The sequence below is a fragment of the Montipora capricornis genome, chromosome 14 (genome assembly GCF_036669925.1).
Source record: "Montipora capricornis isolate CH-2021 chromosome 14, ASM3666992v2, whole genome shotgun sequence".
Classification (NCBI taxonomy): domain Eukaryota; kingdom Metazoa; phylum Cnidaria; class Anthozoa; order Scleractinia; family Acroporidae; genus Montipora; species Montipora capricornis.
In genome coordinates, this window is record NC_090896.1 from 15140741 (window position 1) to 15158167 (window position 17427).

The following is a 17427-nucleotide window of genomic DNA, read 5'->3' on the forward strand; positions in this document are numbered from 1 at the left end:
GACGTCACTGAAGTCACGTGAGAATGCCATGTATTTTTATTAGATGCTTGATTGACCAAGCTCAAATCTATTCTCACGATGGACGCACTGGGACAATGAGGAATTTGCCTTGCGAGGCGAAAAATATGAAACATGTTTGATTTTTTCCTCCCGCCCTCGCGAGGTGAATTTCTCACTAAAAGTTCCCCGCACACGTGAGGAAACGGCTGAGCAAACCGCCTCGGGAGGCAGTTTGTTCAGCTCTTTCCTCACTGTGTGCGGCGCGCTTTAATTAACAATTACTGGATTTGGTTTTCCCATGAGAGCGATAATTATCAAGGCCATAGTTTGTGATGAGCCTGCGCATGCTTCTGTCTGACCACCTATTACACAACATCGCATATTCATCAACTTTTTTTCGATTCCGCTCGGGTTTTCTCCCTGTTTTTCGCTCGTATTTCGTACTTCCAAACTTTTGAAGTTTAAGCAAGTTAATAAAACAATTATTCCATTCGCGCTTGATGGATATAAAACTGGTTATAGCCAACTTGGCGCTACGCGCCTCGTTGGCTATTTACCATCTCATATCCAACGCGCGCTCATGGAATAATTGTTTTCTAACCTAAGTAGTAAAATAGAATGATTACACAAGCTAATTCGATGTTTTTTTGAAAAGAATGAGCAGATAATGCAGTAGAAAGTCAAAATGTTAAAGGCAATCAAAGAGATAAAATTATTATAAAACGTACTTAATTCTAAATTCTAAAATGTACTTTAAGCAATGTTATTTCAATATTACGACGAGCCGATCACTGGCATACCAGTTGCTCACCGACTTCAGCTCCCCCACCCCCCACCCCCCACAACCGATGGGACATTAAAACAAAGAGACCTGAACCAGTCAAGATTGACTTGCCTTTGTTTTAATGTCCCAGTGGGGGAATAATAATGAGCTTGCCCTCCAGCATGGCGGTTTTTGTACCATGTGATCGTTAAATGCAAAAGGCCTATTGGAATGAACACCACTTGTTTACCATCAGTAGCAGTGAAACTTGGTAAAAGAATCCCCAAAAGGCCAACGAAGATTTATATAAACGAATCCTTGACAGCTTATAGAAGACGACTCTTCGGAAAGATCAACACCTTCAAGAACTGTAACAAATGGGACGTATACAAAACATGGACCCCTGGTCCCTAGACCACCCCTGTGGACCCGGTCTATGGACCCCTTCATGGACCCGGTCGATGGACTATCCCAGTGGACCACCCCTCATTTTGCAAAGTTACAAGTTGAAAAATCTTTAGACGAAAGAGGGAAGTGATCCTCACACTTATCTGGACAATGGGATTCAAACCCGTGACCTCCGTGATGCCGTTGCAATGCTCTGCCAACTGAGCTATGAAGCCATACAGTTAGGAGCACGTCAATTTTTGGGCTCATTTGTTCCGGCGAAGGATTCGATGAATGAAATGAGCTTATATTTGAAAAGCGAGTTATAGAGGAATCCACCGAATAAGTGGTATAAGTGTTTACAAAACAGGCAATTGCTTAAATCAGCAGCCCATAACTAGGACCAAACAACAGCTCTACATTTCCGTCAGAGCGTTTTCAGAGACCGCGTTTCATTTTTGGATTGAATTTCCCGCTGCGGTTCCTGCAGGAACCCGATGACCAATCACAAGAAACAAACTTGACGTCATAGCGTCAGTCACCTTACCGGAATTGTCTTTGTCTTCTTGCATAAAACGTAGTCTAAAAATATATCGTACATGGGCTCCTGGTGTGTAAAAACCGTGACATAGGCTTAGTATGGGAGTTGTTTGCTCCTAGTCATGGACTCCAGCTTAAATTTTCCAGATAAGTGCGAGATAAGTGATCACGTCTTTCTCTTGTCTGGAGATTTTTCTGCTTGTAAAACGTATTGAATTTACAAAATGAGGGTGGTCCACTGGGGTACTCCATGGACCGGGTCCATGAAGGGGTCCATGGACCGGGTCCACAATGGGGTCCACAAGGGTGGTCCATGGACCACCTGGGTCCATGTTTTGCATACGTCCTAACAAATGGAAGTACTTGTGGACGACGAACGGAACTACTCATTTACGTCAAACAGATTCATCGCAAGTATTTGGCTTAATACTTTAGAGGATTTTGAGGAATTTGCAAACCCAGAAAGGAGGTATTACCTATGCAGATAAGTCTTTCTAAATGTTAATATTTTTTAAAAAGTCTTGACTGATATTAACAGTTTATTGAATCTCCCGTTCTTGAATCTAACAGATTTTGAACTTGTTCCCCTGACCTGACAAATATAAGAATTTGGTTTTATCAACGGAGTTGATAATGTAAATTGGCCACCGTACAGAGATTCTAAGCTTTAGCTTTTAGAATCTCTGTACGGTGGCCAATTTACATTATCAACTCCGTTGATAAAACCAAATTTTTGTATACTACTTCCCCACCGACGCAGCATCACAGTTTCTTTAGAAACTACCCATTCTGACAAATATAAGGCTCATTAATAATAACATGGACTTATTGAATGTTCTTCCAAATCCTGACAAACACGATGAAAGGGATTCTGATTACATGCTTAGTTCCCCATGTTCAGAATATTTTGAGATCTCTAAATTAAATAAGGTACTAAATTCATCATGCAACTCTAGGGGCATACTTTGCTGCACTGCAACATTAAAAGCTTTTTAGAAAAAAAAAAACTTGCCTCTCTTAGAAGATTTCTTATATTCCTTAGATACAAAACCTGACAAATTAGCTATCTCAGAAACAAAGCTAGACAGTGAGACTATAACTAAAAATGACATACCACACCTACTCTGAAACAGCAGTTGGTGGTGCAGCTCTTTACATTGTTAACAACTTAAAAGTTATACCCAGGGCAGATATAAAATTGACCATGGCTTGCTGGGCCGAAATTATCAACACTGACAATAACAGACCAAATGTTATTGTGTGATTTATGTACAGGCACCCATCAGCTAATTTATTACTCATAACATGAGAATTTCATTCCATAAAGCTCATTTGTAGAAATCTATATGCTTTATTTTCACATGTGAAAAAAGTCTTACACAGCCAATCAGAATGGTGTAGTGCTCTTTCACATGTTGAAGTATAACCAATCAACGGTAGCGTAAAGGCCTTCCCAACAACTCGTGCAAATCGTACTTTGTTATTGAATCAGACAGTGACTAAATGAGACTTTATCCTATTTATTGCGAGCTCAATTGGAACAACCATTGTGGTGATCTCGCTAAATACATATTAAACAATACTCCTGAGAACAGTTTCTATCTATCAACTGTCACTAAAGAATATGTGACTCAATTATCCTCGAATCTAAGTGATAACAAGGCCTTCTTAGATATTCCAAACAAATTAATAAGATTTGCAAACCAACTTTCTATAACTTTCAGTTACATTTTCAATCAATCAGTTACCCAGGGCATTGTCCCCAATGTACTGAAGGTCTCAGGAGTAACTTCAGTATTGAAATCTGATGATGTAACAGATCCTACAAACTACAGGCCTATAGCAGTTCTGTCACCATTCAGTGAGATCCTAGGGAAAATCGTTAATGATCAGCTCATTTCATTTCTTGATAAACACAATACCTTTCAGTATCAGTTTGAGTTTGGGAAAGATCATTGTACTGAACTTGCTATTCTGGAAAAAAGTGACAACGTTAAAACTGCAATTGATAACAACCATATTACATGTGGCCTCTTCCTAGTTCCTGATTTTTCCAAAGGTTAACACAGTCAACCATGAAATTAACTCATATGGAAATTATCAAGTATGTTGAGGCCCCCAAGGAGAAACCCTTGGCCCAGTGCACTCTTATAATTTCTTCTTTACATAAACGACCTGCCAAACTCTTCAGATAATTTCAATTATCCTTTCGACTATTTGCTGATGATGCTAACCTTTTTCATTCCACTAATTAAAGAAGCAAAAGACCCTGAGACAGTTATAATGAACTCAGAACTTCAGAAAGTGCTAAACTATTGCAACCTAATAAGCTGTTTGTAAATATGAGGAAAACAAATAATATTATTTTATATGTATGCTCATAACATTTCCAGAGAATCTAGCTATATACATAACATTAATATTCTAAACATTGACCATGAAACCAGTATCAAATATCAGGTATCAGGTATTTATTTAGAAAACTCAAATAGGACAAATACAAAGTAAACTAGCAAAAAATCTAGGAATCTTCTATAAACTTTGCAATTACTTGAATTTGAAAATGCTAATTAAAGGCAACTGTATTATACACTTATTTTCCCCTATCTTAATTAATGGAGCAATCTTTTGGGGTAACACCTATCAAACAAATTTACGTAAAATCTCTACAAAGCAAAAAAAAAAAAAAAATGTTATTCGTAGTATCTTCTTTGCCAACAAACAACAGTAGGCCCTCCCATACCCCAAATTCTGGATGTTTTCAGATAATTTGAAAATGTTGTCAAATTTAAAATTTGTTCATTGGCACAATTAAATTGTACAACAATCCTTCCGCTGTACCATCCATATTTCACAATTGTCTAACACCTGTGACAGCTGTTCACTCTTATTACACAAGAAACTCAACTAAACTCAATTTTTACCATCCAAAAGTTAGGACCAACATGAGTAAATTCATTTTTAAGTACTCTGCTTCGGTTTCTGAGAAAGTGCCCCCTTGATGCCAAAACAAGAGTTTATTATTACAATTAAAGCCCAAACCAATTTAAGAAACTCTATAAAGCCCATTTAATGTCTTGCCAATCAAATAAGATATGCTGTTTTAGATAATTAGTTATAAATGCTTCTGCCCTTACTTTGTTTGTCTGCTTGCTGTTTGTTTGCTTCTTTCTTCCTGCTCTTTTGTCCCTTTACCTCTTACTATTATTTCCTTATTAATTTCAATTATTTACTTGTTTTATTATTATTTATTCATTTCCTCCTTTTATCCTTGAGTTTAAAAATAAATAGCCCATTGTTCAATATCTCTCTAATTTATCTCAATCTTTAAATAATATTATGCTAGTCATAGATTCCATGTTAATTAAGCTCAGTGTGTTTTTTTGTTTATTCTAAAGTAGGCGGTGGCCAACTCGAAAGCAGCTACTTTGGTCACCGCACACATTCAATAAGCTATTAGCTCTATTTTTATGCTGTTTAATTAACTAATGAAGAGAATCTGTTATTGTTTTAATTAATATGTCTGTAAACTTACAATGTACGGTAAATATAGTGTGAAAGAAATTAATTGAACTTGATCTTGAACTTTGGCACTCAAACATTAGTACTGCTCTGTTAACGACTCCACGCACACTTTGATATTGTACTGTATTGTACTGTTAAGGGCCGACCATTTACCTTTTGAGGAGGGGGGTGATTTCTGGTCAGCAAGTTTTTTTTTTTCAAGCAACCTGGTGGGCAGGATATTTTTTCCCTCCTAAATGCTCTGCAGGATATTTTTTTCTCTGAGATTCAATCCTCGGCAAAAATCCTTGAATCACCTCTTTCCCCTGGACAGTGTTGACATGACATTTTACTGTTTGACTAGCTATAACAACCTTGAGAAAGGGAGGTGGGCGAAAACGGTGCAAGAATGTTCAAAGTGCTTCAAAGTTTTTGTTGAAGATTGCAGCTGTCCTTTCTCTGGTGTGCTGTTGGTGATATGCTTGAAAGTGCTTTATACCTAGTTTGCATCAGTGGATGAAATTTAAAAGTGTCAGCAGTGAAATGAATGCTACTCAGTTGTCAGTTACTGCTGTGTGCTGTTGGTGTTGCTATTGAAAGTGGTTGAAACCTTTGCATCAGGGTATGAAATTTGAAAGTGTCAGCAGTGAAGTTATATTAATGCCACTCAGCTGTCCTCTGCATGGCTTTCTCCTGTCACAGGACCTTAGTTGTGGTAAGACAATCAAATTCTCCATTGTTGAATTGGTATTGAAGTGTTATGAGAGCCAACATTTGCGATGCCGAGACTCAATTGTTAAATTTTGTACTTTAATGTTTTACGACCACGATGTTTAATACAGGTCCTGGATTAAAACAGAAACTGAACATACATACAAGATGCTTCTCTGGTCTCTACAACACTCCCACTGGAGCACGCATGGTATTGTGAGATGTCCAATACATAAGCTTCCGGTTAACTCAAACACCCGGTCTCAATACGTATGGGTTATTGACCAAGCGTGAGGTCAAGATGACTGGATATTGGCCAAGTTCTTTTTTTGCGTGTTTATGGACCGAGACGAAGTCGAGGTCCATAAACACGCAAAAAAAGAACGAGGCCAATATCCAGTCATCTTGACCGAACAATCTTGGTCAATAAAGGATTTATTATATGACTTAAAACACCAAAAAATGATCTTTGATCTTGCGGGACCAAGCGAGAAATCCCGAGCGGGCAGTATCGCTCCATCTTGCCCGCTCGGGTAGCCAATCAGAGCGCGCGATTTGGTTCATCTTGCCCGCTCACGGAGCTAGTCATATAATAAATTACATTAATCACCTGACAGAAACAGACATATTTACTCAGCCTCCTTTATTTTGTTGAAAAGTTGAAAAGTTTATTAAAACTCTCTGGCAGTTAAAGAAGGAACTGAATTAATAAGCGAGATTTTCAAAAAAAGAAAGAATGAAATAAGTTTAATCTAATAATACTAACTTCTTACTAGCCGAGCGCGAGGGCCGTACTGGGAAATATTGGCCCGAGGTCGTGGCAGTACAACCGAGAAGAGAACCAATCAAATATTTCGATTAAATTGTGTGCAACTAATTTGCGAACCCGTGCGAAGCGAAAACAAAACATTGTGCACTGTCATGATGAAGTTGACGTCGAATGCGACAACATTGCTCTCGATTTTGAAAGTTTTAAGGTTTCTTTTTATTAAAGAGTTTATTACTTTTAAAGTCATAAGAATAACGAAAGTCAAACTAGGCTACAGTACACAGCAACTGCAACAACAACAACAGTTTATTGTACCTATACCCTAAATGAAGTTAATTAACAACAACAACATGAAAGAAACTTCAGTTTAATGAAGGAAGTGCACTAGCTCATATTTATTGAAATACTTAGAAAACTAAAAAGTAGCAGAAAGCATTACATGCAGGAACACTTCATTGTTCCATACAGCTGATACAGGAACCCTTGATTTGTCTAAAAATGATATCGATAGTAGACCACACTTCTCATGAGAAGCCTGCCTTTCTACTTTTACGCTGAAGTGTGTGATACGTTAAGACCATTTTCTAAAATAATATTCACACTTAATAACAATACTTTTATAACGTTAATTATTGCTAGATATAAGTATTACTATGCAGCTTGACAAGCTTTACTTTCTTGTCGACCGTAAATCAGTAAAAACATTCAAGGATTATAAGGCAGTTTCCCTAAATATCGGTAAAACAACTATTCTTGAATCTTTGAGTTGAGCTTATAAAATCAGCAAGCGATGTTAGCACAATTAAAGTCGAAATTTTAGTTGTGAAATGAGGCTGGTGGATTGTGTGAGGCCAAAGAAAAAAAAGAGGACAAAGCAGAGATAATTTTTCTCACTTTCTTCTTTGCTCAATCGAAACCTTAAAAGTATAAAGCTAATCTTTTTGGTATAAAAATAGAAGAAAGTGCTATTAAGAAATTACTTGCAAAACTTTTATCTAGCTACGATTTCTCATTTTATATGAGTTGGTTTGTGGCCTGCTCAGCCCACATCTGTCAGAGAGAGATATGGTTTCCTGTAGAAATTACCCACGAAAGTTTTACGTTCTTAAGTCAATGAAAATCGGCAATAGAGGTCCCTGTTTTCCGAAAGCGAAGAGGCCCGTGACTTGGTCTCTGGCATAAATCTGTTAACAAGGTTTTCTCAATACCAATATCGCTCGACTTCTTCAGTGTAATTTTAGTAGAGAGCAATGGCAAGAGGATATAACGTCAGAGAGCGGGACCTATCCCGGTGAAAATAATTGAAAAAACTATTAATGGTTCTCTGTCATACTGTCTGGTTATTTCAAGGACAAGGCCCCATTGATCAGTAAGAGTGAACTAGGACTGCGCGGTCACGGGAACAACAGAAAAAAATAACCTCTACAGAATGCACACCGTCTAAAAATATATTTCAGGTATTAGCAGTAAAAAATCATTCTCCTCTCCGGTACACATCTTGAAACTTTAACTCCTTTCTTAAGGGAGAACACGAAAATAAAAACAAGCTCGGGAGCTTGAGAATTAACTGAGGCAATGCGGATGCGATCTTCCAGCGGTCTTCAATCACCTTTGTCACGTGATCCGAAACGACCGAAATTGTTAAAAGGGAACATAAGAAGCCGTTTTCACAAATTAAATATAACACCTTATGCTTGTCACAGCTGAACCCTTTGAAAGCTCATGAAGGTAATTGCGTTCGACGATGGTGAGCGCAGTTCATAATCCTGTGGTTCAAGGTGACCTTCTTTGAATAGGCCATTTCCGAGTTCATGTCTGTCTCTTCTTCAAAGCGAGTGTAAGTACAAAGTTTTTTTTATGAAAATTAGTTTTCATTCATATAAAGTAGAACTAATTACCATCACAAAAACGTTGCACTTAAACTCGCCGTGAAGAGGAGGCGGATATGAACTCGGAAATGGCCTATTTTTTCGTCGACCGTCTGCATTTTCTGCTCCATTTTGAATGATGTCATACATCAGATGCGCAAAGACTATTGCGCACTTCGTGGTTTTCATAGTGGTGTGGTGAAGTTAAGGAAAGCGTGACAATTAGTTAACGTGACCTGTCGAACTATAAGTTGATGAGCAGATCAGTCACTCGCCTGATACGAATTGGAAGTATTCTTGCTTAACAAACGTGCAACAAACGTACTAGGATTTCATGTAGGGTTCTTAATGCCTATTTTAGTTCCTCAGGATTCACGTATGTATCTATATGTAAGTGATGTAAGCTGTTCTTAAGGCATTATGCACACGTTCGACTGATTAGGATGTTTAGACGGAAGGAAACATCATGTACTCCCTCACATATTCCAGAACCCAAATTTTGTCCCCACGAACACACTTCATAATAAATGATTACTCCCAGTTACAGTCTCTAAATTTCAGAAACTTCACATTAGCTCTTTTGCCTCACGTACTCTTTGAAATGAATATTTATCTTTGAACAATCAATCATTGCTGAACTATATAACATTATCTTTAACCCTGCTTGTATACACCTGATGGTAAACATGTGAAGCACGAAGCTTGCACACCTGGACTTGTAACCTCGACACACTAAACAATAGTGTTTTCAAAAAAAATGTTATCGTCATAGCGTCATCACCCAATGTCAAAAGATTACTGAATGCTCTTATCAATCTTTCAAAGCTATGCAATTGAATTTTAATTCAAATGTTCGACGATTTTCCAAATTAAAACAAAAGAAACGCACATTAACATAATTATGAAGGAAACGAACAGAAATCGTCATAAATTTAAAAAACGATGTATAATTTTTCCGAAGGCCAAACTACAGACGAAAACGCAAAAACTTTGAAATCTATATGATCTTAAAGTTGGCTAGCGTAAACATAAAAGTAAAAATAACTTTGTACAGAAAATACTAACAGAAGAAGGATTTTAAAAGGGAAATATATGCGTAACTGTGTGCAACAAACTCCTAATGAAAAAACAAGACTGATTACCTATTTTCTTATCGTGTAAGTAAGTGCTCTTGTTTTTGTTCCTGTTTTATTTATTTATTCATTTATTTATTTATTTGTTTATTTATCTCTTTACTTAGGTATTTATTTTGATCATTCTCTTGTTTCTTTGTTTGTTGTACCAGTTTTAGTGGTTTCAGTCAAGGCTTTGAGGGTTTTGCAATTTTTCTTGTTTCAAATCATGATTCTGAAACGAAATTGTCAAAAGCGTACTAATTGCTTGAGCGGGGCAACAGCGGCGATCAGTTCAATGGCTAGCTTGAAGGCAGAGACCCTATTTTCGCATTTAATTCACGTAACATGACGGCAATAAGAGAAAGATTTTGACAATACACGCCATGCCTGTCCGTGTCGTATATTAAATAACCGAAATATTCTTCAGAGGTGACCTATGATCTTCCACTGGTCCCTACTAAACCACTTCCTTTTTTCAAGCCATGGTTGTAAAGGCTTTGACTCACTTGCTGCAGTTTTCCCTGGCACGTAACCTTTACATCTATACATTGTTCCTCAAGACGTTTTATAATCCCTTCAGTAATCTGCATATAGTTGTGTGGTTCAATTTGGTCACGCTTTCCATGTCCTTTTAATTGCTGTAAAGTTAATCGCCGTGCCTCATAGATGCATGTCGATATTAGCGATTTTATTTCGTACTTTTGAGCGTAGACCAACATACCCAACACGTCGTTCTCTGTCCTGTTTTTGACCATAGAAACCATGAGATTAACACACTTTTGAGCAATTGAATCTATTTGATATTCATGAGCAAGCTCAAACAGGAAGTAGCAATTTTTTTGGGTGATTAACTTCTCTTCCAGGGATGGATACAGGATCTGCAGCACTTCCTCAAATTCGCTTGCTTTTTTCTCGGGAAGAGGGATTTCACCGTTATCTTTCTCTTTGAATTCCGCACTGAGCATCCTCTCAAAGACAGGAGACCAAAAAGCAAGAGTGCTTCGATGAACGTGGAATCTTTGATCTTCAACAACAAGAACAACATCACTGAACTTCCATGGCTCTGAGAAATGTGAAGGGTAACTTGTAACCGTCATTTTGTGTAGTTAGAGGCTTAAAGGACTGTTTAATGTCATCGAAATAACTGGAGTATTGGCATAGCTCCTTGGTGGGCTCAATGTGGACGTTGGTTGAGGTAACAAATACAAGATTATGCAACGAAAATTCAACCACGTGACATCACGTGATAAGTCAAGCGGAAAAAGTGATAGTGGAAGCAGGATTTCTTTGGCCGTGTGAGGTTGTAACGGTTTTTTTTTTTTTTTTTTTTTTTTGAGCGCGTTCGTTGCGTATAAGGTCCGTTTTAAATGTCGCATGTCACATGCACCGAATTTAATGCAACCGCGACAAATCTATTGTTTCGCTCATTTGCATTAGATTCAGCACATGTGAAATGCGACGTTTAAAACGGGCCTATGGACATCTAATTTAAGTGCCCCTGTGGCCAAAAAAATCAATTGTTATTTTTCTTTGGATTTCCAAACTATACTAACTAAACACTAAACGACCAATCTTTTAAGCCTTGATTTCACAGACACCTGTTTATTTTAACTAGAATTTTCCTATTTAATGGTCCGCCATTACTAACTTTAAGTTCTTGAGAGAGCTGGATTGAGGAGAAATGACGTCAAAGGCTCACTCGTTTAAGAATGCAAAGCGTATTAATATGAGGCACGGGAGCTTTGGGCTTGTAGACCTTTAAATTCGCGATTTGCAAATATGATAAGCTGCATTCACACCCTGAGATTGTAAGCTAGTGAGCCTTTGACGTCACTCTTCCCTGGATGCAACCCTCTTGGGTCCAATCGGTCAGTTTTGAACTTGAGAAATGGCGGACCGTGAAATCCAAAATTTACACTCAAAGTAAACGGTCCTAGGATAAAAATCAAAGGTCAATTTTTTTCCAGTCAGGTGTTAACACACTTTCAAATCTGAAGAAAAAAAGGAAGTGATTTTTTTTTATCACAGGGGCACTTTAATACGGTGGCCTACATCTGCCACGGCAAAACTTACTTTCTCACGGCAAAACTTACTTTTCCACGGCAAAACTTACTTTATCACGGCAAAACTTACTTTTCCACGGCAAAACTTACTTTTCTACGGCAAAACTTACTTTTCCATGGCAAAACTTACTTTCTCACGGCAAAACTTACTTTTATACACGGCAAAACTTACTTTTCTACGGGTCCGGAATCCGGAATGGGGAATCCGGAATAAGAACTTGAACCAAAGTCACTTAAAATGATCCTGCGTCGTGCAAATGTTTACTTTCATCTCGTTGAGTAATTTGTCACATGCTGACTCCTTTTTGGAGGGGATTCATGTCGTAACATCGGAAGAGAATCCAACTGTCTGGGCTTTTCTTTTTCGTGATGGTGGGGTGATAATGTTTTGACATAACAGCAATTGTCTTCGGGCGCTCGATTTTCTTGATTACACTCGTTTGTTGATCTCTTAAGGGTTCGTTCGATTGACCCTATTACGGTATAAAAATAGGTGCAGTGATGATTTGAAATAGTATGTTTGGTGTAGTTTTTACTAGTAAGCAACTATAGGATGTTGAAGATATGTTTAAAATTTCATTTTAGTAAGTTTTTCGTTTCCATGTGAATCTCTGTAAAAGCGAAGGATTTCAGAATTCAAATCTGTGTATTCCTATTCCGGAATAAGGCCGATCGAACGCATCCTTGCATACGTACAATACTTATGGAAAAGCATTTTACCGCACGGAAATAAAAAATTTTCTTATCAGATCCCTCTTTGTAAAAACATACAGGAAAATAGGTAATATCTAAAACAATTTTCAGCTTATTTCAAATCAAAACAATTTCTTCCCAAGTACTTATAGCGGTCACCATTCACACGTGCCCCTCAACGACTTCTTATTTCATTTTTCATTTTTTGGGTGGACGTCAGTCAATCAATTTAGTTTCGAAAAATGAAAACAAATCGTTAAGGGCGTGTGACTGATAACCACTGTAAGCTCAGATAACTCTTGGGAGATTCAGCCTGAATAGACTCATCTTTCCCTGTTGTAAAGTGCGACTATTTTACCTTAAAAAATGACGAATCATACGCATATACGATTGCAGCAAGAGAGAGTCTAGTTGGACTCACGGTCAACACATCGGAATGGAAAATGATCTGCCTTAACACAAATACACTGGGTCTGTTATCGATCTTCCAGGCGCTTGGTTGCTGATCAGGATGGTCGGCTCAGCATCGGTCCCCGGCATTGCCAGTACCTCAGTCTTTATGATGATGGTAAAGCCAAAGTCCTGGCAGCCAGTCGCGAAGCGGTCTATGATCGCTTGTTGTCCGCTCTCTGTGTGACTGACAAAGGCAGCGTCGTCGGCAAAGGGCATCTCTCTTAACAGCACTGTCTTCACTCTTGTCTTAACGCGGAGACGAGTCAAGTTCAGTAGCTTTCGGTCGTGGCGTGTACGGTGGAGAAGGCCTCCCTCACTGCAGAACTGGAAGGCGTGTTGGAGGATGAGAGAAAAGAAAATACCAAACAGGGTGGGTGCCCACACGCAGCCTTGTTTATCTCCACTGCGAATTTTGAACGGGCAAGAGTCCTGTTGGCGAAACTGATATTATAACTAAAAACATACATACACACAATTAAACGAGATGCTTTATCAACTTTATTTATCGTCGACTTTAGGAGTACCTTACTAAATGAATCGTTGAGCTTATTGCTTTCCGTGGTAATTTTAACCTTTCTACTACTTTCACTGTATTCCGGATTCCGGATTCCGTTTCCAGATTCCCTTTCCGAATTCCATATTTTAGGCAAAAAGTAAGTTTGCCGTGGAAAAGTAAGTTTTGCCGTGGAAAAGTAAGTTTTGCCGTGAGAAAGTAAGTTTTGCCGTGGAAAAGTAAGTTTTGCCGTGGCAGATGTGGGCCACCCGTACTTTAAGGTATTGGCTTAACTATACCTTTTGTAATTTTGATGCACATACAAGTCCTGTTTCCTCACTTTTACCTTATAGCACGTAATGATTGCATAAATTTCAAAACTTTATTTCATAAATCAGTTTGTTACTGGGAAATGACTAAAAGTCTTTTATTCGTAATCTAGGAAGACTTCCACTACAAAGCACAATGTGAAAACTTATTTTGCACTTAGGTCTATTTTCTTGTTCCTAGTCAAATACTAGCTGATATAGGTGACCTAAACTGTGAAATGAATTAGAAAAATCTTTGGAATGAAACAGTAAAAGTCTTTGATCTGTTCATGATGACTTCCACCAAGAACAATGTGAACAATACAATATTAATAGAGCGCTAATTCCCAATAGTCCAAAAGCCGCTTTACATTAAAAATAAACTAACTGTAAAAAACTAGATTAATAACGGCTACACAACGGCATTATAAGAAACTTTAAAAAGCAAAGTCTTCAACTTGGATTTAAAAGAAGAAAGGGAACAAGAAGATCTGAGTTCCAATGGAAGGGTATTCCAAACAGAAGGAGCGGCCATCGTAAAGGACCGGTCACCATTGGTCTTAAGATTAAATATAGATTTAAAAAGCAACAATTTGTTCGAAGATGGTAAGGTTCTACTAGGTGTATAAGGCTTTATGAGCTCAGTGATATAGTCAGGTGCAGAACCATGAAAAGCCTTGAATGTAATAACAGCAACTTTAAAAGTGATCCTCTGTTCAATAGGGAGCGAATGAAGCTGGATAAGGAAAGGAGTGACATGTTCATATCTACTGCTAAGATGAATGAACCTTGCAGCACTATTAAGGACACTCTGCACACGTTGTAAAATACATTTTGACTGAACATAAAGCAGCGAATTCCAATAGTCGATCCTTGACGTAACAAAGTCATGAATTAGAACTTTGTATGTATCATAAAGAAAGAAACTTGCGAATCTTCAAATATTTTGTAGATGAAAGAAAGAAGACTTGGATACAGCTGTGACATGCGGAAGCATTGACAGAGAATTGTTGAAAATAACCCCAATTTTCTTAGCAGTAGTTGAACAGTCAACAGTTTCAGAAGCAATGACAAGGTTGCTCAAACCAGAACGTGAGCAATAGTTTCAGTTTGTTTGTTAGAATCCACAAGTCAATATCCCTAACGCAGTCTTCAATAGTAGATTTCCAAATCGACAACTCCTCAGCAGATGACGTTTCAAAGGAAAATATAACTGCGTATCATCCACATAAAAAAATATGACAGACCATAAGATCTTGCAATGTCACCCAATGGGGATGTATACAATGAATATAGCAAAGGACCCACCACGGAACCTTGACTGATTAGGATGTGAACTCTAAACTTACAAAGTTCAACGATGTTTTTATTGCCACCTTGGATGCCCATGCTCCAATTAAGTGGCAAGCCTATAAAGAAGCTCAGAGATTAGTCAATGTCATTCTCAAAAACGTAGAGAAATACTATATCCGTGGTGAGGTTCAATCACATAAAGACAACCCTAGATCTCTGTGGAACATAGTTAACAACTGCATTCCATCCAGAAAAAAGAATTCCCGGGTTAGAGTAAAGACCGTTCTAACAATTGATTTTTATTCCGTTGATTTTGGGAAGATGCAGTGGGTAGGATCAGCAGCATTAGCTGCTTCGTGGAATCGTCCTTGTACAATAAAAAAAAGAAAGTTATATTTTTTTCAACGGTTTTTTCGTGTTCAAAGTGAATTTATGGGAATTTTGCCGATTTTGAATCATTATAAATCCTTTATGGCCTGACGGTTGTGGATAGCAAGAACACCTCTCAGAAAGCACTTCTATTCAGAGTATGTTTGTGAAGTATGGCGATCAGAATCAAGCTATATCGAAAGTAAACAAAATTTGTAAATTTCATAGAACCCTTGCAATTCTGCAAATTCTCGCGAAATTTGAAGCGACGTGAGATTTCTAATATCCAATACGCTACACAACATCCAATATCCAATACGCTACCGTACATGTCGGTCTCCCATGCAGATACTTATGAGGGCTCATCTCCGCCAATATCCTACTTCAAACACTGGAAAATTTGGACCATATACAGACTTCATAAAATGTCTGTAAATAATAAATTTACAGACTTTAACACTTAACCCCATAAATATAAAATCTCTGTAAATTTATTTTACAGATATTTTACAGAGTTTTGTTGAGTAAAGCTCTATAAAATGTCTGTAAAATGTTTATAAATTATTGGAGCTACAATAAGAGGAAATACTTGAAATTTACAGACTTTATAAAATCTTGCAAAAATGTCTATAAATCGAAAATTTACAAAGATTTTACGCCGTTTGGTGATGTCTCATAAAATGTCTGTAAATTGCGCTCTATCATCATGCGTGTCCTGTCTAAGTTACCAAATGGTTTTGGATCTGTATGCTCTGTTCACGATGATTTTGAGTGTCGAATATTTATTACCTAATTAAATTATGTGTGAAACTGTTGAATTAGCCCTGCATGTTGCACTGAGTTCGGTTTATCAAAAGTTCGCCGGTTGCAACCTATAAAATGCCTATCGGTATGTGTTTTAATAGTTCAACTTGGATCAAATCTTAGGCCCTGCTGATATGGAGAAAAGTTGTCCTCCGAAGATGGTCACCCTCCCAGCCGGGTCTTTAGCTAGCGTTTATGTGAGAAAAGAACTAACCTTTTTCCCTGACTCAAGAGCTGCCCGGCTCAGTTTCGAACTTTCGATCGTCAGGAGACTGGGAAGATAGCACTCGTGCATTCTCTCATCATCTTGCCTCGACCAAGTTGACTCCACTGAGCGAGCCAAAGTGTTTACATGAAATAAAGTTGGCCTGGCCAGGAAGGCGACCCTACCGTTGACAAAGGGTGACCCGGCTAGGTGGGTCTCCCTTCTAGCCGAGCCATTTTTTTCCTCATGTAAACAGTTTATTTAAACCGCATTTTATAGGGAAATTTAGGAAAACTTGGCTGGTCCAGGGTAACTCCGGTAAGCGAGTGACCCTTCTTCCCGGGACAATTTTTCTCCATATAAACGGGTACTTAGGGCCTCACAAGATTAGACTGTTTTAATTGTTTACAACAATTGCAAAGGCCATAAAATCTATGTAAATTGACACAACCCGGCCATAAAATAGTTTTTTTGTGTAAATTTCATGTAAATTGCTGGGATGAATCATGCAAATAACATTTAAATCAAAGCCTTTGTGATATAGGAGTCCCAGCACAGAATGAGATTGAGAAAGTAATGTAGGCTAGTAAGCAGACTTTACCATGCTCCTTGAAAAAAGAAAAAAAAAATAGCATTGGTGTTTAGCTGCCCAAATTAATCGTGCGGGTTTCAGTCAATTAACGTGGGTGCTTTCATAGCCCGTAGCTGCAGGTGAGAATTACTTCTTATGAAGTAATGATCGAAAATCCGGCAGCCATATTTGTTATTCTAAATGATTAGTATCCAGTCTCTTGAGAAAAACAGAAAAGGAAATCTCAAAAGGAACACACTTTCCCCCGTTCCATATTTTGATTGAGGAAATTTGCTCTGCACCTTTAAAGCAGAAAATTCTCCCCGGTTTTTCCACCCAAAATGAAAGCGCCCCAGGAATCGCACTGGGCTCGCAACGGGTTGTGATTGGATGTTGGCACAAGGAGAAGGATGGTGGACATTTCACAATAATTACATGATACAAAAACCTTGTCCGCCATTATGAATTGCCCCGCCGCAAAGACTCTGGGAACGAGATCGGTTTGATTATCGGTTTGT

General features: G+C 38.1%; 1 protein-coding gene across 1 annotated transcript; it reads right to left on the bottom strand.

The window, feature by feature from the left end:
- Positions 1-9716: 9716 nt before the first annotated feature.
- LOC138033153 (BTB and MATH domain-containing protein 38-like) lies at positions 9717-14689 on the bottom strand. Its single transcript, XM_068880918.1, has one exon. The coding sequence runs from the start codon at positions 10752-10754 to the stop codon at positions 10092-10094; it is 663 nt and encodes a 220-aa protein (XP_068737019.1). The 5' UTR covers positions 10755-14689; the 3' UTR covers positions 9717-10091.
- Positions 14690-17427: the final 2738 nt, after the last annotated feature.